At 41.6% G+C, this 25,612-nt stretch overlaps 1 protein-coding gene across 1 annotated transcript in view; it reads left to right on the top strand.

Annotated features, from left to right (window-relative positions):
* Positions 1 to 15,722: 15,722 nt before the first annotated feature.
* si:ch211-186j3.6 (neural-cadherin) overlaps positions 15,723 to 25,612 on the top strand; it is a 275,261-nt gene continuing 265,371 nt past the window's right edge. The window contains exon 1 of the mRNA XM_051380620.1: positions 15,723 to 18,007. Coding sequence (XP_051236580.1) covers positions 16,945 to 18,007 — 1,063 coding nt within the window. The 5' untranslated portion in view covers positions 15,723 to 16,944. The remainder of the gene's footprint in view (positions 18,008 to 25,612) is intronic.

Genomic DNA, 25,612 nt, shown 5'->3' on the forward strand with positions numbered 1-25,612 from the left:
TTTCTTAATAAGCATATTTTCATATTACTCTTACTCTGAAACACTACCTCCCAATTTCCAGGAATTCAATCTGATCACATATAAGGTTTCAAAAAAATTTGAAAAAGCACCTTTCATGTACGATCATAATGTGAAATGTAAACTGATGTAAATTCCTGATTTCATATGAAAAGCAGAATAAACACTGATAAAATATATTAAAACAAAAATATTCACTGTGTGCATTGCAAGGCACACATGGCAGGTAGGAGCAAAAAATTACATAGCAAAGATACTATAGACACAGAGAGAGAGGTGTGGAAAGAGATATGATCCAGCTGTAATAGGGTTCAATTCACCATCCTAACTATGCCTCTCCTTAATACCCCTACTGGCTGATCCTTTATAGCGTGGCTTGAGGAAATGATCCGCTGGCCCGGTACCCTTGATATATGGGTTCCTTTTACAAGGGAATCCATACAATATTACTCTTCTGCCTCAGATGGTGTCAGAGAAGCAAGAGTGAGATAGTGGGACACTTACCGTGGAGGTACTCAATGCAGCATAAGCAGCAGCACAGATCAACTAAGGATCAGTGATAGCCTTGTGCACTTAAATATTGAACAGAGGAGGAAAATGAATCTATTCGCTTTCATGCATTATTAAAAGGAAGTAAAAACAGAATTGTATCCACTGAGTTTCTGTTCTATTCTCTGAAGTGAGAGGACAGGGAGTTTGGAATTATGATTCTCTGACTCTATTAGTAGTCAGGGCAGTTGAGTTTCCACATCCTGCCCAGTGAAATTGACAGGCAGTACAGTTCATCTTTATAGCTTTCCAGGCTAATGCTCTTAAAGTCCTCTTAGGATCCATTAGGTGCTATATTACGATGACTCGTTTGTTTAGATTTAATTCTTCGTTCAAATTAGTGATGATGTCTTAACGTAAAAATGGTGACTCATAAAAAGGACTCATGAAAACAATGGCTACATGTACATGTTCACATATAAATATAAGGTTTACTAATGGTCAAAACATGGCAATAGTAACACATCCCTGTGGTAGATGAGAGTTTTAGGAGGGGTAGTAAATGTATACAGTTTCGTTAGGGGGTTGTGTTTCTATGGTAGGAGATGACCGGTCAGCAGTTGGTCACAGTCATAGGGTCAGCTCACAGGACCATTTGTGGGAGAGACCTCAAACCCATATCTGGACTTTACATTAGTAATATAAATAGGACAACAAGGGTGTTTCTGTTTTAACGATGTACTGAGATGTATATAAGGGAGAGCATTCTAGAAGTCTAGAGGGAACGTCTATGCTGTGGTCTTCACTCCATGCTGCATGAGTAAAGGAATTTGATTCACCACACTGGGTTTGTAATTCATCAGATAACTAGCAACTCTCCAGATTATGGAAGAATTCCCCTACATCCCCATACCCAAATTCCCAAAGAAACAAGTATGACCTTTGGAGAGGTGTACCGGACCTTCGTTGTCATGTGGTTAACATTGTGAAAAAGTTGCAGTTTGGTTAAGTTTAGTCAACAAAACTACTAGGTTAGGTTTAGGTAACAAGATTAATTGGTAAGGTTTAGGAAAAGATCATGGTTATGTGGTTTAAGTATGTTAGTCATGTTACATATGTGACATGAGTTAAGTAGGTTACGTAATAAGTCAACGTTGACTTCTGGTTGGGGTAAAATGTTAGGGAGGGAAGAATGGAGAAGAGATCCAATCAGAACTACTCTTTTTGTGGGACAAGTTGGGAAGAAATCCAATCAGAGCGACTCTTTGACGGTAGGTTGATCTATGCAGAAGCAGCAGAGCCATTTTAAAAAGCCGCGGCAAATGCAGGCGCAACAGCTAAACAAACGCAGCAGCAGTTACACAGGAGGAGAACAAAGACGAGTTTGCAGAACTTTGCACAGTTTCAAGGACATTTTCACAACAGTTAGGTTGTTTACATTATATTTAGTTGTGTTTAGTTGCAGTCTTAGTTACACAGCTTTGGCTGATTTCAGTTGACTTCGCTCGTTAGCAACACGCTAACGCTTTGCAGTGCACCCGGTCTGAGGGCAATGGCAAAAGAAATGTCAGAGCTAGGTCTAGGACGAAAACGAAGAATTGACATCTGGTCAGACTTCACATATGACAACAAGGACAACAAGACCGTCTGTAAACCGTGTGGAGCAAAAATCGCAACATTTACAGACGACTCATCCAGAAATACATATGAAGGTTAGCATACACACTAAGGTTATTTTATCAGATAAACCACCGTGTTTCTGCTAAACTTGGCATAAAATAGAAGCTAAAGGAAACCACCTCTGAACTGTACTGATTAGACGATTGTCTCGCTGAATTAATATGAGTAGAAATATTCAATGTCCTCAAATTGAATCAAATGTGTACTATTATAGTAGATGTTGTGGTGCTGTATATGACTGGACAAAGGGTGTGTGTGTGTGTGTGTGTGTGTGTGTGTGAGTGTGTGTGTGAGAGACAGAGAGGGAGAGATCTGAGGAGATTGGTCAAGAAAGAAAAAAAATCCCAACTTGATTCCCCCGTTATTCACCCATATTACAACCGTTAAATCTGTGTCTGTATTGCATATTCGAACCTTAATACCATTCCATAACAGACTGATGGATACTTCCAATGACTGGAAATTCTGGAGAAACATTTAAAATCTGCTAATATTTGGTCTACTAAAACTAGACTAAGACTAAAAGACTTAAGAGTAGACTAAGACTAAAACTCTTATGATATTCAGTCAACTAAAACTAGACTAAGGCTAAAAAACTTAAGAGTAGACTAAGACTAAAACTCTTATGATATTTAGTTGACTAAAACTAGACTAAGACTAAAAGATTTCAGATGACTAAAATATGACTAAAACTAGATGGTGTGTTATTCAAAAGACTAAGACTAAATCAGAATTTGCTGTCAAAATGAACACTGGGTTTGACCCATCCATCCACCGCTCTGTATACTACGTCACCTGACTTCCTACTTTACTCCTGTCATAATTTTTACAGCCACTACATGTTGCCGCCTATCAATATATGTAAATATGGGTTGTAATAAGTTGCTTCCGCCAAACAACCTATTACCAACCGATTTTCTGGTTATAACGGGCTGGCCAAGATGGCAAAATCTGCTTTATGCCTAACTGCACTTTACTACACTTGGACCATGAGTGCATAATCCCCCTGTGGTACATAAAAGCAGTGTGTGCATGACAGCACAGAACAGCAGCAGAAATAGCAGCCTGATAGAGAGCTAAGCACAGGTGAGACTGTCATTTAATTGCTTGACATTGTAGGATGATGATTGGTTTGCCTGTAAATGTGCACACTTGAGTAGTCAGTTTGAGTAGGGTAGAGTTTTCTGACTGATTGCTCTTAAAGGGGACCTATTATGCTAATTTACAGCTCCTTTCTTTTATTCTGAGAACTAAATCTGAAGCAATCCGTTAGAGTAGGAGTTACTTTAGCAACAAGTAAAGCTATCTGTACATCAAGACACCATATAAATGACAGAAAATTGAGGCAGAGCAGCAGGAGGACATCTGAGAAACAACCAGCCAAAATGTTTTTTTTCAAGACATACTGAACAATCTCCAAAAGACAAGTAGGCCCTAGTCCTGAGCAGAGCGATAGAATAACTTGGACTGAGCGGGTGGATGGGTGCGTCCCTGTATTTCGTGGGCATGCTGTGCCTGAAGGAGATGACCATATAAAGAAATCTGCGATGAGCTGACATCAGCTTAAAAGTAAAAAAAAACAACTGTTGGAAACTTAGTATTCAGAGAGTATGGAAACTTTGAACACATTTAATATGATCATCGGACATTGTAATATTATATATGACAGAAAATAGGGAAGGCGTAGGTGTTTATAGTAGCTGTAGGCCTGTCCAGCTTCACTAGAGGTTGGATGATACTTTAGATTTGTATTGAGAGGCTTTTCTATTGTACATCCACATCCTTTCTTTGCCAGCTTTACTGCACTTGATGCCAGGGATCACTGACAGTGGATCTTGCCCTCTATAAGTTCATCCAAAGATATAGTGGCAGTGTTTACAGCTTTCAGATTACTCTAGCAGCAGACATGATTGAACCTAAGGTGTGGGCAACCAGATGTTTTCTTCTTGCTGCCCAACTGACTAAACTCAGATTTGGTGTTGTATGTTACACAGACTTATGGTAAGATTGGCAAAAGTGTTTGAGACCTTCCCAATGAGCTCACTGATTTCTGTATCAAGTGAGAGCTCTGTGGGAGAGGACAACAAAAAAGAATTGATTGATGGTCTGTTTAGCAGAGAATTCTCTTTACATTCTTGGGCAACTTGCTTGTGGATTTCTAGCACATCATCTATGGGCTTCATGCAAGTTTTGGATGAGCAGGTGTATGGGTGCTGATCTAAAGCCAGGTTACACCAGAAGCAGACTAGGTCATATGACTTGTTAACAGGTCTGAGGGTGAAAAGTGTTTATAGCAGATCCTGAAAAACACAAATGCCGGATGCAAGGTCTTCCAGAAATAATTGGAATAAAAGTGCACACTTATTTTTGCTCAAAGGCATTTATAGTGATGCACTGGATTGCATGGAAAGTTACAAAAGTCTTGTTTGAAGAATGAAAAAATAACTTTTATTATGGGTCATGTTGCTTTCAATGACACAGAGGACATTTTAGATACAACAAAAATGCTGATCAGAGGAAAAATAGGTTATTAGAAACAGATCAGCAGCGTACTTTGCTTGAAAAACAGGAATAGTGAGGCTTCATCTGCACTAAGGGATATTGCAAAACTAAAACATGAATATAACTGTATACTTTATAAGGAAGTTAGCACTTTGCTTCTGAAAGTTCAAACTGGGAGAGAACCATGGCCCCTGCTTGCACAACAGCTGAAAAATGCAAAAACCAGTAGTGTTATTTATAAGATTAAACCTTCTTTAAGCTCCACAGTTACAGACCCTGTTAAAATTAATGACTTCTTCAATATTATTTAATTAATTAATTAATTAATAATAATAATAATTATTATTATTTTAATTAATTATACACATCCCAAAGTCTTACAAAACAAGCTAAGCTAATGAGCGTGAGTTACTGTTCTGGTTTTACAACACAAATACAAGTCAGAATCTTAGCTTTATCAGCAGTGAATTTGAAACGACACATTGAGTTGAAGCATCCAACCCGTCTTGATCAAAAGAAATCATTAACAAAGGGACCACGAGCCAACATCATCACATCTGCTTTGTAAAATGAACTATAGAGTTATGACTGATGTTGAGCAGTCCCACTGTCAAATTAATGCCATAGAAATGGTGACTTTCCCTAAGTTTTTGTATTCATATCAGAACATACCTAATTTTCTGTCTAAAGCCGCCAAAAACTCATTAAAAGGTATGGTATCGAATAAAAACACTCAACTTAGCAAACACTTCCATTTTAGCCTGCATTTCTTACAAACATGCATTTCCTTCTTCACAGCTAGATTCAGCGTAATTTCATACATAGACTCCATTATTTAAATGTTAAATTACGTTTATTCTGCCCTTATCCCCACTTTGTATTAAATTCAGACGATCTCATGGAACACTGGCTCATATGTTTTGGATCCCAACCCACAAGTTTTGGTCAGATTTTTTATTGCTACTCTGATTTTATGGACAGGACTCCCTGAAAGTATCTACATTCTACGCTGCAACACTATCGGTGTTGTTACTCAAAAAAAGTAATGCAATACTTTATTTAATTACTCCCTGTAGACAGTAATTTGTTACACTACTTGTCACATTACTTTTCCTGAGATGCACTGTCACTGTGAAATAAATGTAATGATTGGAGTAGTCAGGCAAAATGGACTCAATAGCTTGACTCCGAGACAGAGGGATCTGGAATGAGAACAGTCTTTATAGTTTAGTACACAGAAGAATCAGTCCAGGAATAAGCAAACAAATCCAATAGGGAAAATGCAACAAAGCTTAGTTGTGAAACTTTTTGAGCTCAAAATACCAAAAGGCTAACACTAGAAGTTATGCTTTCTACAAAGAACAAAGACCAACTGTCAAAGAGACAGGAGAACAGACAGACGATTAAACAAAATGTAACTATGCATGAATGTTTGCTGAAATTATTGTGTTTTATGTTCCATATCCTTAAGAGGTTATGTTTACTTCTTTTCAATTAAAGAATTGCCAAAATAGTTTGTCAGACAACCTGTTCCTTCTTAGAGTCAGCACAAAAGTGCCCGGGCTGAAGAGCCTTACTACACACCAGACAGCGGTGCTGTGTTGAGTGGATATTGTAGGGAAATGATTCAGGATCTCCATCTCTGACCCCGCCTTCAGATATTCAGTGATTCCATTGTTTCTCCTCCATTCTCCTCATTGAAAGCTAAAAAGTCCCTTAGGGTGAATGTTGGGCGATCGTGAACAAAAAGGCATGGTTGAGTATTTATTTGTTTTATCCACTTAATGTGCGGATAATTGAAGAACTTATGTAACACAAGTAATGACATAATTGTTTTATTAGAAACTGTTATGTGATTACTGAATTTAGGAACATCAATGCATTACATTACTGCGTTACAGACAAATGTAATGTGATTACAGTAATGCATTACTATGTGTAACACCCAACACTGGTCATAACAGTTAAGAACCTTGAGTCATGGAATGGTCATTGCAAAGAAAATCATTCTTAAGGTCTTTGACGAAAAGATATCCCCCTGTTTTAAACCTGGTATGAGTAATCTAGTATGGAGTAAATCTGATATGATATGTGGGGAAAGCAAGTAGGTTTAAACAGAACCATTCCTTGACTATATCTATATATATTTTCAAAACACAATGTAATTGTCTGAACAGATTACCACAGAAACCTACGACGAAGTGTATACCAATTGTTTGTCTTTTTTATCCCCTTACCTGTGAAGGGAGGGCTTGGAGGAGGCGGGTAAAGTTTATTCATTTTTGTTTGTTTACCTCCTCAGTGTTCTGTCTTTTTCAGAAGAGCAGTTCAAATCATGTCTACCATCATCATAACTCCGACAGATTGCTGTGTGAAGTGGCCATGATTTTCGGTTTTAAAAATTAGAAAATTGTCAGAGACAGCCCTGTCTGACCATTTGAGGAACGCTTCTGCTGGAATAGTGAATTATCTTTGGGTGATATTATCCAGCCCAATCTGAGGAAATGACCAGTTTTACAGCGCATATTCAAGTACTGTGGCTTTGGTAGACCAGCTGGCCCATCAGGGAAAATGAGGCCAGGAGCCTGGATGTGGATGATACCTTGTGTTGTGGCTTGCTCTAGTCAAAAGAACTGGTAATTCATATATTGTGGAGTGTGCAGAGCTCTAAAGGTATCACCTGTTTTCATTTGTCTTTGCAACCTTGTGTTTTCCAAGAAACACAGCCAGGAGTTGGGCTCTCTTGTCTACTTCCAGAAGCAGTTGTTCTTGTTTCAGGATGCTTTCGAATCATCTCTGTTGCTAATGAGGCTACCTTGACCATCTGTGGAATCAGATGGAACAACAGTCACTCTGTTCAACTGATTCCAAGCTCCTATCATCAGCAGGGTGTTTGTGACTGCAAAGCCAGCACCATGCTCTCCGACATCCTCTTTTTCCCACAAGAAGTCTTGCTCTCACAGAGTTAACCAGGCATTTCTCCTATTGTGAAGAAGTCCCCTAAGCTTCACAATGAGTGTTGTCAGTTTAGGAGTATCACAAATTTTAGTGAGGTCAGACATGCTGTAATAGTCTGTACATTTAATCAGTACCTGGTGGCTTTGTGGTCTAAGATATCACATAACTGCTACACACTTGGTTTGTATCCAGACAGGGACCATTGTTGCATGCCATTCCCCCTCTCTCTCCTCATTTTTCCTCTCCACTGTGCTGTCCAATAAAAAGTAGAAAAAAACAACAACTATGACTGCCTGCTGTAAGGTATTGCAGTACATTTGTTAGCTTGAACCCCATGCATCCAGTGAGGCAGGTGAATGTGATGAGCCAGCCCCTTGGGACAGACCAGGTTAGGAGGGGGTGAGACCCAAGGGATGTGACCCCTGATATTCTTCACAATTTGAGCAGTGACACAAGCGCTACACTGCTGCTTCCTCTCTTTCTTGTGTGAGTGGTGTGAAGTGATGCCTGAGTGTACTGTCCAGTGTGCAGTTCTGAGCAGGTTGAAGCAAAGGCGCAACTGTTACCCAGGTGACAGAATTTTTGTTTCCACATAACTGGTAGGTGCAGAGAAATGGTAGGAACAATTAGAATTTTGCACCAGTGATGTTTCAAAAGATGGTGAAATCATTTGAAGAAGATATCAGACTCTAATAGGCACTCTGGATTTAATTAAGTCTGTCCTGTCATAAGGTCTGAGCACAAGGAAGCAGATCGAATTTTCTTGTATTTATGCATTATCAGTATGTTATTTCACTAGCATTTAGATTCATGAATCATACATTTATGAACTAAACAGACCTTTTAAATCACTAACAGAGCATGATTTGCATATAAAGTGAAAATGAAACATCAAGCCTATTTTGGTCTTGCTGGTTTTATTTAATGTGAACATGTGTATAACATTAAAATGCTGAGCCTAACACTACACATTTATCTTTCTTGTTACTGATCCCTGTTATACTTAGAAATCCAGCATGTCAGATAAAACCGTGTGTAACTGAGCCTCATGTGCACAAATGGCGTCTGACTTGAATCAGAAACTGTATATGTGTTTGTGTGTTTGGTTAGTAGACTTAAAGCTCCAGGCTAGCATTCCCGAATGTCCCTATCCACTACCTGACACACCCACACACAACATACACAAGCACACACACCGACATTATACCCAGCCAATTTACAGCCCAGTGGATCTCCAGATTGTGTTTGCAGCAAAGTCCAATTGGCGCCTCTCCAAAGCGCTATTGAGCATATTCCCTGTCTCTGTTTTCTTTATCGTCCTATCAAGATATTTCCCCTGATGGCTAGCCTGTTGCAGGTGGGAGAGAGAGAAATTGTATGTCTGGATAATGAACTCACACCTTTCTCCTTTTTCTCTGCCAAGCACTCTATAAACCACTGCAATGTTATATCTGTTCTCTCATCCCTATGTGTGCACCTCTTCAACAGGCTGATGCTCCACTTGTGAAAAAGCCTGATTTGGGTGACAACAGTGTTCCACGGCTGATAATCCACTAATTGAAATTTGTTTCTCATTTCTACAATGAGAAAGACAGTGTGAGAGGAGGACAAACATGGATAGAAAGAGAATTAAGACTGGCTAGGTTGTTAAAATGGGCGGGCAGAATAATCAATAGCAGTTAGGGGAGTGTGTATTGTGTCAATCTAACAGCTTGTTCTTGTTCTAGGGGGACAAACCCCAGACATGAAAACTGCTTGGTAGAGCCAGAGCCAGATTGACGTTCCACTTTATTGAGATTTAGTGGGTCTGCATGGATTTGAATGATCCTCCGCGCAGTCTGTCAGTTGTCATGATAATGAATGGAAGATGACAGGTTGAGTGCCAACCATTCTCACTTTGCTGCTCACTGTCTGAGGCGGCCAAACTTTATGACAAGGGCAGCCAAGGGATCTAAATATGACAACATCGGTGGGCCAGACTCATGATTGGAAGGAAAAAAGAATGATGGTTGAGATTACATTGCATCTGGATGTACTTTTGAAAAACTTTAAATGTTAACTCAAAATTCTTGCTGCAAAATTAATTTGTTAGTAGTTTACTAGTTTACTTCCGTCAGTGATTACTTTCTGTTACTTCTCTATTCAACATGTGTAAAATTGAAAATGTGAGATAGTGTTTTTACGAGCAGCCAGCTGTTGATGGTATTCACTGATCCAGGTGATTCCTGTATGTTGACTTACAAGTGGCTAACGTCAGCAAGCCAACTAAGAACACACAACATGTAAATTAAAAAAAAGTTGGCAGAAGGCATATTTCCTGTCTTTTTTTTTTTTAAATAGCTGTCCCATATAACTCCTGTTAAGACAGAAAACAATGTTCAAAATGTCAAAACTGTACTATTACTGAATTTAGAATTATCAGCCTACTTGTTACTGAAACAGTTTTCACATCACTCCAACACATTGCTAAGTAATGCATAAATATTCCAGAGTTATTATAAGAGTTAAGTCTAACCCTAACTTATAGTTGCTTATAGTCTTTGGGTCCCACATTTTACACCACTTCTGGAGACTTATATTTATCCTTATAATTAATTGTAATTAGTAAGTACTGTCTGTGTAATATTCCCCTCTACCATAGAGCTCCATTATTGTCCAAAAAATATTAAAAATGAAAGAGCAACACTGACTCAATCCCACATACACTGCCCCAAAATACTAATTGGTGCAACAAATGTGTGTTAATCCACCGCTAAAAATAGTCCCCAAACTATTTATTTCTGTCTGAGTATTGTTATTGATGCAAACTACTGGGCACACTGGTGGTCATAATGTTCTGCAGCCCCATACCAACAAACTGTGATTCACTGTGTTCTGACACCTTTCTATCAGAACCAGCATTAACTGTTTCAGCAGTTTGAGCTACAGTAGCTCATCTGTTGGACCAGACTTCACAGGCCAGCCTTCGCTCCCCAACGTGCATCAATGAGCCTTGGCCGCCCATCACGCTGTCTCCGGTTCACCTCTTTTCCTTCCTTGGACCACTTTTGATAGGTACTGACCACTGCAGAACAGGAACACCCAATAAGAGCTGCAGTTTTGAAGATAGTCTGACCCAGTCGTCTAGCCATCACAAGTGTTCACATAGCTATGGTTGTTGGTAGTGACAAAGAAAAAATTGGAGATTAGACCATATTTGGCACACTGATAAAGCTGATGTAAACGAAGATGACATAAAAATCTTTTTCACATAGTTCATATAATTTAAGTTATAAATAAAAGGTACCATCAACGCTTTTGAAATACACCCTTTGGTTATCTTTTATGTTGCTCTTTGTAAAACATTATTCTGCCAGTTAGAATCAGTTACATTAGATGATTAGATTAGATTAGATAGATACTTTATTCATCCCCAAGGGGAAATTCAACAACAGGAGGTCAAATTTAAAAGAACTAATAAATAAAGTAGAATAAATAGCTAAATAACGAGAATTGGGTAAGTGTCCTAAGGTGCATGGTCAAATCCAGTGCCTCAAAGGCCTAAGCAGGTGGTCACATAATACAGGGTGCACTGCGTCAGGTGGTATAGTTAAATACAGGGCAGACATATTGGAGTTTAGAGTTTTTCGGTTTTCCTCCCCTGGGTGGAGTTGAAGAGCCTCATGGCGTGGGGGAGGAACGATCTCCTCAGTCTTTCAGTCGAACAGGACAGTGACAGCAGCCTGTCGCTGAAGCTGCTCCTCTGCCTGTAGATGGTGCAGTGGAGTGGATGCAGTGGATTGTCCATGATTGACAGGAGCCTGTTCAGCACCCTTCGCTCTGCCACAGATGTCAGGCTGTCCAGCTCTGTGCCCAACACAGAGCCCGCCTTCCTCACTAGTTTGTCCAGACGGAAGGCATCCTTCTTCTTAACGCTGCCTCCCCAGCACACTACTGCATAGAAGAGGGCGCTCGCCACAACAGTCTGATAGAACATCTGCAGCAGTTTTTTGCAGATGTTGAAGGACGCCTGCCGTCTGAGGAAGTATAACCGGCTCTGACCTCTTCTGCACAGGGCGTCTGTGTTGGCAGTCCAGTCCAGCCTATCATTCAGGTGTACTCCCAGGTATTTGTAAGTCTGTACCAACTCCACACGGTCACCGTTGATGGTCACAGGTTCTGCATGAGCCCTGGGCCTTCTGAGGTTCACCACCATCTCCTTGGTCTTTGTGGTGTTGAGGCGCAGGTGGTTGGAGTCACACCATGTGACAAAGTCCTGGATGAGTTTCCTGTACTCTTCCTCCTGGTCACTCCTGATACAGCCCACGATAGCCGTGTCGTCGGCGAACTTTTGGACGTGACAGGACTCTGAGTTGTATTTGAAGTCCGACGTGTACAGGGTGAACAGGACCGGAGAGAGCACGGTCCCTTGCGGCGCTCCCGTGCTACTGACCACAGTGTCAGACCTGCAGTCCCTCAGTCCCTTGCGGCGCTCCCGTGCTACTGACCACAGTGTCAGACCTGCAGTCCCTCAGTCGCACATACTGGGGTCTGTCTGTTAGGTAGTCCATTATCCATGCCACCAGATGTGAGTCTATTCCCATGTCTGCTAGTTTGTATTGCAGAAGTCGAGGCTGGATGGTATTGAAGGCGCTGGAAAAGTCCAGAAATGGAATTCTCACAGCACCGTTTCCCCAATCCAGGTGAGAAAGGGATCTGTGCAGCAAGTACACAATGGCATCCTCTACTCCCACCTTCTCCTGGTACACAAACTGCAGTGGGTCAAGGGCGTGGCGGACCTGTGGCCTCAGGTGGTGTAGCAGCAGCCGTTCCATGGTCTTCATCACATGTGATGTCAGGGCAAACGGTCTGAAGTAATTTAGCTCACCAGGATGTGGTCCCTTTGGGACTGGGATGATGCAGGATGTCTTCCACTGTCAAGGGACCCTCCCCTGTTCCAAGCTCAGGTTGAAGATGTGCTGTAGGGGGAGTCCCAGCTCCAACGCACAGGCCTTCAGAAGTCGAGGGGATACTCCATCTGGACCTGCTGCTTTGCTGGGACGAAGCCTCCTCAGCTCTCCACACACCTGGGGTGCCGTAATAGTGGGTGGGACAACCAGCTCCTCTGTGGCTCCTGAGGGGAGCGAAAGAGAGACAGCAGCAGAAGTGGGTATGGTGACCTGAGGTGTTAATGGGATGGGGTGGTTGAACCTGCTGAAGGACTGGTTCATCAGGTTTGCTCTGTCTGTATCTCCCTCCATGTGGGCCCCCCGCTTTGAGCTGCAGCTGGTGATGATCTTCATCCTATCCCACACCTCCTTCATGCTGTTGTTCTGCAGTTTCTGCTCCAGCTTCCTTCTGTACTGCTCCTTCGCTTCCCTGGGCTGGACTCTGAGTTCCCTCTGTACGTGTCTAAGCTCCTGCTGATCTCCGTCTTTAAAGGCCCTCTTCTTCTGGTAAAGTAGGCCCTTAACATGACTTGTAATCCAGGGCATGTTGTTTGAATAGCAGCGCACAGTTCTTACAGGAACGACAACATCCATACAGAAGTTGATGTAGTCAGTAGTACAGTCAACAGCCTCCTCGATGTCCTCACAGTGCGAATCCTGCAGTACATCACAGTCCGTACTACCAAAGCAGTCTCTTAGAGCGTGCTCTGCTTCAAAAGACCACTTCCTGAATGAGAGCATTGTTGTGGGTTGTCTCCTCACTCTTGGTTTGTAGTGAGGCTGAAGCAGAATCAGGTTGTGATCAGCTTTCCCCAGTTCAGGCAGAGCGGTGGAGCTGTATGCGTCCTTAACGTTTGCATACAGTAGGTCAATAGTCCTATTTCCCCTGGTGTAACAGTCCACATACTGGAAGAAAACAGGTAGTGTTGTGTCCAGAGTCACGTGATTAAAGTCCCCAGACTTTAACACCAGAGCCTCAGGGTGCTGTGTTTGTAGTCCTGCTGTGCAGAAGCCGGGTAGCTCAACGTTAACGTCCGGGACGTTAGCCGTTAGCCATGTTTCAGTGAAGCACAGCAAACTGCTCTCCCTGTAGATTTTAACGTTATTCACCAGCGCAGCCAGTTCGTCGATCTTGTTCAGTAGTGAGTTCACATTTCCGATGATCACCGATGGTACAGAGTGTTTATATCACCACTTCTTGGCCAGCCTTTAGCTTTGCACCAGATCTGCAGCCACGATAGGGTCTCCTCACCTCGTCAGGTAACTGGGGAACCACACCGGCGCAGGACTTTGTCTTCAGCGTGAGGAGTTGGTTTCTCGAATAAACGAGTTTCGGTAAATAAATATCCGTATCTATTGGATAGAAGTTGAACAAATGTGACAACGCACAAATGTGAATATAAAAAAGCAAAAACAAACATCAATAAAAACATAACATAACATATAGAATGCTCGAAAAGTGTGTAACAGGGTTGTTCACATGATTTCAGTACTTGTGTTTTCAAATCTCCATTGGCTTGTTGATTGGAATATGTAACTTTCCCAAATACGTGATCAACTGAAAGGCTGAAGGTAATACTGATGAACTAAGACTGCAATATGAATGAGCAAACGTTTACGGGGGTAGGCTTGATACATATTGAGTTTTATTTTAAATTTAACAAGGATGCACACATAAACAGAACGAGATGAGAGGAAGAGATGATTCAGTCTGGTGCTCACTGGGCCATTGTCACTGCCACAGTGGGGAATATTACTCCACAGTCAGGCTTAACAGCTGACCAAATCTATCTCTGTCTGCCGCTCTCTTTTTCTCCCTCTGCTTGTTTTTTCTTTGAAAATGTTTTTATGATTATGCGCTTCATATGACAGAGATGATATTACAGAGAAATATCAGTCTTTATTTTTTTGTCTATTAATAGATTCAACAGGACAAAGGACAAATCCATACAAGATAGCACAATGCATGCAAAACTGTACTGCACAATACAATAAAATACAACATGGGATGAAGGTACAAACCTATTGCACAAAATGTATAATGCAGATTGGATCTTATAAAGACACAGGGTACATCAAGTCTTAAATCATATACATTAAAAATTAATTGCTTGAGTTCAATTTATGATAAATTAAAAAAAATAAGTTTACTTCAGAGTGAGCCGTTTTTATCTACAGACATCGCGGGTCGTCTGTGGAGTCCGCCATGTTCAACCGCCATGTTTGGTAACCCAGAAAGGACAACACAAACACTGGTTCTAGATTTAACGTCTAAATGTACTTATTTCCTCTGTCAGATATAATGTTTTTATCTGGCACACAAGAAATCCCTGAATGTAACTCCCCTAACAGAAAAAGAAATAATCTGACAGTAAATAGTTTTCTTACGTGTACATGGTCTAATTAAAAGGTGTTTTAATTATTACTCATAACAGTTAATATTGTCAAGTATCTTTAAACAAGGGAAAACAATCTGCTTGTGAGAGACATAATTAGTAATTAGTAGTGATATGATTTCAACCTGGCCGGCATGGTCCCTCATTTAAAGAAAATGTCTTTGAGCAGGTATAAAGCCGCCTTAAAATGATTACAGCTCTCTGGTGGATTTGATGTGTTTCAAGTGGGGAAAAAAACATCAAGTTCAGCCAAGGCCACACGCTGCATTATACAACATTAATACTCATTTACACTCATTTGCACAGAAGCATTGGATGGGTGCCTGAGGTGTATAATGATGAAATTTTAAGTCAAGGTAATAGCTCAATCTTCAGTTTTCTCTGGTACATTTCTGGACAAACTATCTACGATTTCCTAACTGTATGTATCGCTTGGACATCAAAACTGTTGTACTCGCCTCCAAAACACTGCAGAGTTAACTCACCTTCACATTGAGATTTTTAAACGTTATGCTAAACACCGATGGAAATTCACTCCCACACAAAGCCAAACTTTGACTGAATTTATGAACACAGTTTTGGTGTAAAGCCTGAAACTTGTGTTATCCAAGGACTGCTGATTTTAAACTTTAAAACTGCACAGGTTGCAGTGTTTTAGTGAGTAGGAGTTCAAACAGCACAAAACCACAAAAAAGCACAGAGAAGACTGGTGCTTTGGATGAGATAATGACCATGCAGCATGTTTTTTGATCCAAAAACAGTCTCAGATTTATTAACAGGGATCCACGTGGAAAGATTTTGGGCCTTGTCGATTTGGTATTGAATTTCATCTACATTCAGGGAGGAGATATGAAAGTGAAAGCTAGTGTATGAAAGTGAATCTGTTATATTAGATTTGAGACTGTTCTTCATTTTGCCAGGACCTGCCTGAAACTTTCACAGACCCCTGGAGACCAAAAGCTCCAAAATAAAACAGAGTGGGTGACGAACATGTTCAAATAGGCCACTTCTCTGTGACATAAAGACAGCTCTGGAGTCGTTTTGAGACCCTGCCTGGAGCTGTAAGCCTTTATTTTCTCTTTGCACCCCCCGGGGCGTTTTAAAATGATCGATTTTTACATTATTTTAATCCAATGGCCTGACGTGTTATTGGAAAGAGGAGTGATGGATCTGGACGTGCAAGACCGGACATTGATCACTAGGAGAAGGGAGGTCGGGTTGTTTCCCAGAGGATCGCCCTGTCACACACACACACGCACAGACACACACAATTGCGAGCTGTTGGCAGTGACAGTGTGGGTGTTTGTGCGCGCGCACGAGCACGAGTTGATTCGACTCGCAGCTCCTTTGCTGAGAAGTTCATTTCCGATGAGAGAATCCGTTGCCGCTGCATCACTCTGTTACAGATGCATTGCGCTGGATGCTTTGGCAATGCATGCGTAAAACAGCCGGCTCCGTGTGATATCCTCGTGATCAACCACGTCTCATCAGTACATCTGAGTGGCAAAGAAAACTGATTTCCTTCCTCGCATTAGAGGTCTGATCCATCTCAAAAACACGCCTGTGTGTGGCTGGGCGCAGTTTGCAGCAACTCAGACGCAAGATGGATTAAGTGTGATCCCCGTGTGGGATCGGTCGGAAACAACGCACGCAAAAAGAGAGCGAGGAAGGGAACGGAGGAAAGCGCGCACTCGAGCTGTAAGAAGCATTTTTTTTCCTGGGACGCGCACAGACAGACAGCTCTGCTGGTGAGACGGCAAACAGAGGAGAGCGGAAGAGGAGGAGGACGCACAGCACAAAGTTCTCCTGCATCGAGATGAAGTATGGTGTCGGCAAATATCTGCGTTCCAATTTAATGGAAGTTTTGAATCGCAAAGGGAGAGAGGAGAAATATCCCCAAGGAACGAGTGCACCCATGGATATCGGCGTGACACGAGCGCTTTAGTGCAGTGGAGTCAGTGAGAAACCAAGTCATGATTTGGGTCGCGTTTTTACCCCTTTGGGCTTCGTGCGCTCTCGGAAACAGGACCACGGAGCAGGTGCCGTTCTTTCACGGGCATGTGTTTGAGAACTCGTCTCCGGGCTCCCGGGTCAACGGACTGAGCGTCCCGTTAAAGCGGCTCAACTCGCAGAGGCTGTGCGGTACCGGGGAATCCGGCCCAGCGGCAGCACACTTTAAACTCCTGGGAGATGGGAGCGAGAATTTCCGTGTCTTTGCGCACCACAAACGAGGTCATATTTTATTGAAGACTTCTGGGGTTCTGGACCGGGAGGAGCGGGCTGAATACGCACTGGGTCTTGGTTTGTGTTGTGGGCAATGCGCGGGACTCTCCCGGGAAGAGGAAGGGGACACTCTGGTAGTCGCTGAGGTGGCATCGATCAAAGTGGACGTCTTGGACACCAACGACCACCAGCCCACGTTCCCCGGTGCCGATGTGAAACTGAGCCTGGATGATGCCACTGCGCTCCGCACGGCGATCTACACGGTTACCGCGCGGGACAATGACAGCGGCAAGAACGCGGAGCTCATCTACTTCGCCCTGCCCAAAAACGGGAGTTTCTACGCGGTGCCCAAAACGGGGGACATCCTCCTGGTGGACTCCATCCTCGGTCTGGGTGAACCGATTAAGTTTAAAGTGTTTGCCCGGGACCGCGGGTGGCCACCTCGCACGAGCCAGAGCGTTGCTGTTGAGATCAGTCCACGGCAATGGCCCTTGGCGCCCCGGCCGGACCCCCAACAGGGGAGACGGGAACCTAAATCGCAAATTAAAGTACCAGAGCGAAAGTCCAGGTCAGTGATGGAATCAGACAGCCCCGTTTTCATCAACGTGTCCGAGGACGCGGGTATCGGTTCAGTGGTGATGAACCTGAACCCGGTGAGGTTTCAGTCGGCAGCGTTTGAGCTGGTGGAGCCCGACGCGGAGAGCTCACCGGTAAGCGTGAGCCGGGACAGCGGGGATATAGTCATATCAAGGAGACTGGACCGAGAGACTGAGCCTCTGGTGGAAATCACCGTCAAAGTTCTGGATAAAAGAGGTGAGCCAAAGACCGAGCACGCATGTGTGTGAGTCAGCGACCCGGTGTGTCTGTGAGAGAGAGAGAGAGGGGTGAGGGACAGCATTGAACATGATGTGTGTGAGCGCATTCCTTGTCTGATGTGAGTTCACTGCGAGGCACGTTGTGCAATATATAAACATAATCTGTCCTTAATCTTTACAGTTTAATGTTGTCTTTGATATTCACTTCATATGTTTCACTTGGTTGACTTTGTCACGCTATATTTTGTGCGTAAATACGCACAGAGAGGGAGGGTACTTTATAGCAGCCTACATTTGAGTCCCATCAGTGCTGATGATATTTTCCCGGATTTTACTGCAGTCATAACAATTCTACATTGGTAGTAGAGTTATAATAGCGAGGCAGTGAAGCCTGAGACCAATATCAAATATATCTTTATTTTCTAGATCACTGGCTTGATTTAATTTAGCTGCAAAGCAAATTTTCTTCCCTAGACCTCTAATGGTCCCATGACCCTAGTTTAGTTTCCACTGGACAAGATACAGTATGCTTGTCTTGGTAATAAAGAGGAGAAAGTAAGAACAGTGTTATATTGTGTTGAGTAATCCCTGTGGTGAAAGCAAGGTCAAGTCAGGGTTTGGGGAAAGGTCATGGAGGCAAGTGTGAGGAAACCTACATGAATGAGTAAAAACTCCCGACCCCAGTCAGCTCTGGTGGGTTTCTAACCCGGGATCCTATTGCTGTGGTGACCTAAGTGATATCCACTGAGGTACCTTGCTACCCCAGTTGAAAACATCCGTATTGAGAGGCTGCCTCATGTCCACACACTAACCAGGTCCAATCCTGCTTAGACTCTGAGATCAGAGAAGATCAGGCTTTGCCCTGGGGAGTCTGGCTGTAAGCAGTGTCAGAGTGCCCAGTGTTTACAATAGAGGTTAAACTGAGCGACATTCATCAGCGTTGATGATGATTCATGTGCTTAGATAAATTAGGGCAGCGAGAATGTGTCTGCTACTGCTGCCAGCAGCAACAGATGCTGGGATGTCAGGGGAGAAGCACAACGCGTAACGGCCACCGCACCAACAGGTTAATTATCACCTGCGGATAAAGCAGAGAGAGAGGGGAGAGACAGAGAGGGAGTTAATGCAGCCACATTCACATTAATAAATGCATATGTGAAGGGATGAAACATTGGGCTAATTGACTGTGACACTGAGCACAGGAGACTAGAATATGGTGCAAAAACAATATGTGTCGTCTAGAAAAAGTCTTTGAACTTGGTTCTGTCCATCTGTCTGACTGTCTGTCTGTATGTCTGTCTGACTTGACTGGAAGAGTGCAGCACCACAGCTTGTTCTGTTAAGACCAGTTAACAGCATTTGACTAGGGGAGTGACCCAATCAATGTGACCTATTGGTCTTGGTAATGTTGAACTATATCCTGATGCAGAAAAGAAGCTGAGCCTGCTCTTGGCACGCAATGCTAATTTACACTCCCAGTAACTGCATGCAATGTTGGCTATTTGTCACCATTGTTTCTTTCTTGAACACATTGATATTGATAGAAAAACCTAACGCTTTCAGTGTCTTAAATGAGACACTTTACCTTACAGTTGCAGTGTCACAACATCCTCAGAGTTCTTTTACAAAGCATCAAAAGATGTCGCTTACAGCTGCAGTCTGATTTTAAGGAGGCACTCAGCAGGGACTTTTGGCATCCAAATTCACCCAAGTTGCGTAATTGCAGGCAGCTCTCAAAATATTTCTTAATTTCACCAGCCGATGTAATGCGTTTTCCTCCCTGCACTCTGTCAAAAGTTTGACTAGTTTAATCTTTTGGGACAGACTTCATTATTATATTTTTTTTCTTACAAATGAACAGGAACAAACACATGGGAGACAGCTCAAATAATAAGATTCTTGTCAAGAATGAATTGTCAGGATATCGGTGACGGAGGAACAAAACAACAAAATAAGGTTTTATTGTCATTTTAAAAATATGTAAATACTATTCATGAGAGGCAGTGACAATGAAATGCATTGGAAGTGTATTTAATGTGTAATCCAGCTCAATCCAATCACATAAAATAAGGATGAGTTAGTGCAAACTGGCTTAATGTATATGAAGATTAAATACACATAACATATTGTTGCTTATGGTCAAATCCCTTTCTGACCAGTGCTGGTTTGGGTGACTGAATCTTCATTGTGCCTTGAGAGCATGTATATCTGAATTGTGATATGTTTTGCTCTAACAGGATGCATGTTAATACGAAGTTTAAAGAGGAGGATCAGTGTAAATTATTCCTAAATGGATGGCTTTAAAGAAAAGCCCAAAAGCTTAACCTTTTATGTACTTGATAGGAGGGGGGGGAAAGCGGGGACAGTGGGTTGAAACACATTTCCATGACCAAACTGTTTACTGCGTCATGCTGAAAGACGACAAGTTTTCATTTCCGGGCTTAGCGGCGGGCGACGGGGGGCGAGCTTGGCTCAGCTCGGCGTCTCAAGCGTGAGAAACGCGGCATCAGTTCGGTTGTCGGTGGCTCGGTTGAAGTCTTTTAATCCGTTTGGAATGGAGAGTCCTGATGGAGCCTCGACCTCCCTCCATCTGCTCACATTATCCCTGTAATCCCATCTCATTCTCTCTGTCTGTCTCTCTGTCCCGCTTTCTCTCCCTCCCTTGCTCTCTTACTTTCTTGCTCTTATTTTCACTCTCACTCTAGGGATTTAGTTTGAGTGGAGGCACAGTTTAACACAGTGAGAGAGAGAGCTTTTGACATGATTCTTGGAGGGACGGACGTGTGTGTGTGTGTGTGTGTGTGTGTGGGCTACAATCCTTATGTATCAGGATCTAAGATCACTTCCTCTTGTCTGCATTTATGGCCCACTCTACAAGTGCTGCTGAGCTTCAGCAGTGTTTGAGTCCGGTGTGTGTGTGTGTGTGTGTGTGTGTAGTTATATTACTCACATTGTGAGGACATAAATCAGTTTACACTTTCACACTGTGGGGGCAAAAACGTCCACCCCCCAAAGGTAAAGCATTACATTTAAGAGTTTACTTTTGGCTAATATTAGGGTTGGGGTTAGGCGTGAAGTGGCTATGGCTAAGATGAAGGTAAATCTTAAGTCAGTGCCATGGCCTACAGCACTGGTTCCAAACCTGAGGGTAAGGACCCACACTATGAGTCGCCAAAGCTCCACAGGGGATCGCAAGGCCATCTTGATTTTAAGGGGAGTAAGAAAACGTAAAAAATATTCACATTAGGCCTATATCCCAATTTTAAATATATATATACGATAAGGGCACAGCGAAGAACTGAACAGCTATATTCACAGAGCCTTCTCTGATAAACAGCCTCATCCTGCATTAGAAAAGTTCAAACAACCAAAAAAACAATAAAACAATAAGAAAAGAACACTGAATCTATCAAAAAGGAAGACTGTTAAGCATGTATGATTGTTAAAAAAGAAAAAAACATACATAATAAAGGGAGAGAATAGAATAAAAAGTTCCATATGAAATATCAATAAAATATGTCACTTAGGGGTCATCAGTTTACTCAGTGATAGAAAAGGGTCCCTTAAGGAAAAAGGTTGGGAAGCACTGTCCCACGGTAAGTGACAAAAATACGCTTGCCTGTGTACACAAATAAATGTTGCAAAGTTGTTATTTTCCATTTCTTTTTGCAGGGTTTCTTTTTAATGCACAGTTGCCCTTCATTTCAAATAAGACAATACTACTCTCTGCTTTCTTTTATTATCCTAACATAAACCTGTGTGTATTTGTGCACATCTAGCTTCTATATCCCAAAGCCTTTATTTTCACAAGTCATTTAATAATGTGCCAACACCGAAAACAGCACAGAGTGAGTGCTCCATTAATTTCCCCCAAAGGTTCTTCCTCCACCTCCTCTAAAACAGACAATATGACACTGTTCTTTGACTGCACTGACTTCTGTTGCCATAGTGTTTCATGAAATGATTAATTGGGTTAATTTGTTGAATGATTAATTCTGTTAGGCAGTTTTTTGTCCATCTTCAGAACTTTCCCTTTTGAAAAATCCACACCAATATTTTATTCCACTGCTTTTTTCTTTTCATACCTCATTCTCTTCTTATGTCTCTGTTAAGGCGTAACCACCCTCTATTATAAAAGTCCCCTTCCACTCAAAAATATATTGTTTTTCTTGTTCCTTTAGTTGGGTGTTTAATTCATTCACTGTGCATAATGTTGTATGTGTAGAGTTTGACACTAGAAGGATGTTTTCACATTCATCTGCTGAAAGTAGAAAGTTTCTTTGTGCTCATTGAAAATCTGATTTTAAGGGGAGGGGCGTTTGAGCATGATTTGTGACATCATAAAGAGTTTTGAAGTCAGTCCTGGTCCAGTATGCAACTGAAGCCACCAGTGCACATACACTGAGAATGGACATTACAGTGAAGGAGGAGACATGTTGTGTCTAAAAACATTAGAAATGAACTAAATTAGCACAGATTCTGGACATTTTAATGAGGTAGAAGGATGACTTTCAGTAAGGATTTTAATGTCTTTATTGTTAAATTGTCTGAGTTTTATTTCTTCTTTTAATTTTTTGTTAAAAAAACCCATCAGACACACATTATTATTCTAAGCAGACTATTTGTATATGTTGTAATACATGTCCGGAGGGTATCTTTAAATCATTTCTAGCCAGCTAACCCTGCATTAAATAGACAAGAGACTTGTGTAGTCATTTTAGCTAATGATAACTAGCTAATTATAATGCATTTCTTATGTGGTAAATACACTTTTCTGGTCACATGTTCTAGCAGTGAATATGGCAGACTAAATGACAGGAGACCCTCATCCTGTTGAAGAGTAGAAAGTTTATTCCAAACTAATTAACCATATCTTTATCTACCGTGAGAGTACATTTTTTAAACCTTTAAAAAATAAATACCCAGATGAGAGGAACAGAGTGAGAGGTACAACACTAGACTCTCATCACATGTGGAACGTTCGTCCAATATTTCTTTGCGCTTTAGCTCGGATTTGGCCTGCCAGATACCCAGACCTACGTTTGACTTTCTTGACCACTCATTTACATGCTGTATTACTATTTGAGTCGTTGAAAGTCGATCACATTGACTGATGAACCAAAACAGCAAACTGAAGGCTGCACAGAGCACCTGGGGGGTTCTCAGTGTGATCAGCGGTATTAACAGCGAAACCTTTCAAATTACAGCGAGTCATTTTTAAGTGTAAAAGCGGTGTTTGACAGGGTTGTTCCAAATTGCTGCAGTATTTATACACAGCCATTTGACACTTCTAAGCTTTAGTCATTGATTGTGTTACATATCATTTACACGTCCTTTGCAAGTGAAATGTATTTTGGAATCCAGTTTGAGCTGCGAGACTGCAGCATCAGTCACTGCCAACATCAGTGTAAAGAAAAGTTCAATTATTATTTCCTGTTATTCTCATGGCAAGTCTAAAGATGTGTTTCTACTTTTTTATCTGGAAGAGAATAAATGCCATTGTGACGGAGCTGTCATCTCTGTGTCATTAAACAGTGCCAGTGGACTTCTTGGTGTCAGGGGATTAAAGCAATGAGCAGGTTATTTCTCTAGTTTGTTTTGTTCATATGATGATCATTTAGCAACCATTAAAATGTTTACAAGTTTTCAGGTAACGCGTAATTTGTATTACCACGTCATAAAACAATGTTTTTGAAGAAATTAAATGAATAATTACTGAATGATTACTTTCCCCTATGTAGCTAATTATATTTTGTCCCTAAATCTGCTGTCAGATCAGTTATATTTTTCAAGGTCATCATGGTAATTCTGTGTTAACTGTGCTAATTTAAAAAAAAAGTTTTTAATAAATAACTGAATAACTTTCACAAAATAATAAAATACCTTTTTTTCATCAATTTTCAAAGACACTTAAATGACTCTAGAACATTGGTGTAAATGGTGGTTTATGGATGTGTATCATCGTTTCTCTAGAAATATTATGGAGATGATGATGAATGAATACCAGGAAATCAGCCAGCACTTTGTTCAAAAGACTCCAATTTCTAGCAACCCAGAAGTGGCTCTGTGAAGTGACTCAAGTGTTTTTCAGTGAATTCCGACTGCTGTTTGTGTGTGTGTGTGTGTGTGTGTGTGTGTGTGTGTGTGTGTGTGTGTGTGTGTGTGTGTGTGTGTGTGTGTGTGGCGTTCTAGTTTGTATGGGATTTTTAGTTAATGAAGAGAAACAGCTGGCTTTAATCAAGACAACTGTGGGCTGATCTCACACAGATCGCTGCCACTCACACACTAACCAACAAAAAAACTGTGCCACGGTCGCGAAAATCCACATGGAACACATCTCAAACACACGCATTCACACACACACACACACACACACACACACACACACACACACACACACACACACACATATACTGTACATTAATCCACAAAATACAACATTGTGCTTATTGTGAGTTCCGGTTTGCCAAATTACCATTCCATATCCAGACAGATGGCAGTGAGGGAAGCCTGTTAGCTGCATATGTTACTCGTCTTTTGTTTATCGAGATGAAACTGAGTCTGCATCCATTTGTTCCTTCAAAGAGGATAAAGACCACTTACTTGCACACGTGTACGCATACACAATGAGAACACACACATGGTTAGCCACTTTAACCCACGCAAACCCAATTTAAAGACACTTGAATAGGTTTTCTTGGCTTGCTTTTCCTGTCTTACAAAATAAAATAAGACAGTGACACAATTGCACACACACACACTGTTCAGCTCATCCACAGAGACTGGTTTCATCAAGGAGTTTCACACTTGCTAAACTGCATCTCACAGCAGACTTTCAGTGACTCTCTAACCACTTGCTTTCTTTTCCTTTACTCTCTTCAGTGTCAAATAATTTGTGTTTTTCTTTTTTTATTGTTTTGTGTCTTTTATGTAAATAGCTCATTAAGAAACATCAAAATTTAAAAGTCTGTGCACTGCCATCACTGCAGTTATTTAGCTTCCAGAGGCATTTTCAATTGCTCTTTTCACTGGCTTCATTTTCCACGCCTCTGATGGCTGGTGCAGAGCCCGCGGAGAAACACCCATTCAATTTGAGTTTCCTTAGCTCACATTCACATTGGTGACTCCAAGTCTTTCACCAGTGGTTTGCCAACTGCAGTGTGTATAAATCCCAAATCTCAGCTTCAGATATCGTCCAATGTGCTGTGGAATTGCTGGCTTTTACTGGCACAGTTCTCTGGATGAATGTTCTATGATCTGTTCTGAGCACAAAGAGGAATGGAAAGTGCTGTTACTCTTACTTTAGTACCAGTAAATGACAGAAACAAAAGTTCAGTTGTACACAGTTTGTTAAGATGAAAGGGAGTTAAAGGTGTTAAAAAACAGTAAATGCTGCATGTTAGATTTTAAGCATCAGGAAGGCTAGATTTACTGAGGAAAATTGAATTCTTGGTGTGTAAAATTTGCAGTTGAAGCAACCTTGTCCAGTGCCTTTAATATGTTGCCTTCAGAGCTTTTGAAATGTCTTTGTGTGACAGTAAAAGTTGATGTTAAGAGATTAAAGGAAATTAATTAATAAGAAGTTGAAGTTGCAGTCTGTTCT

Source organism: Dicentrarchus labrax, unplaced genomic scaffold (genome assembly GCF_905237075.1).
Source record: "Dicentrarchus labrax unplaced genomic scaffold, dlabrax2021, whole genome shotgun sequence".
NCBI classification, from domain to species: Eukaryota; Metazoa; Chordata; class Actinopteri; family Moronidae; genus Dicentrarchus; species Dicentrarchus labrax.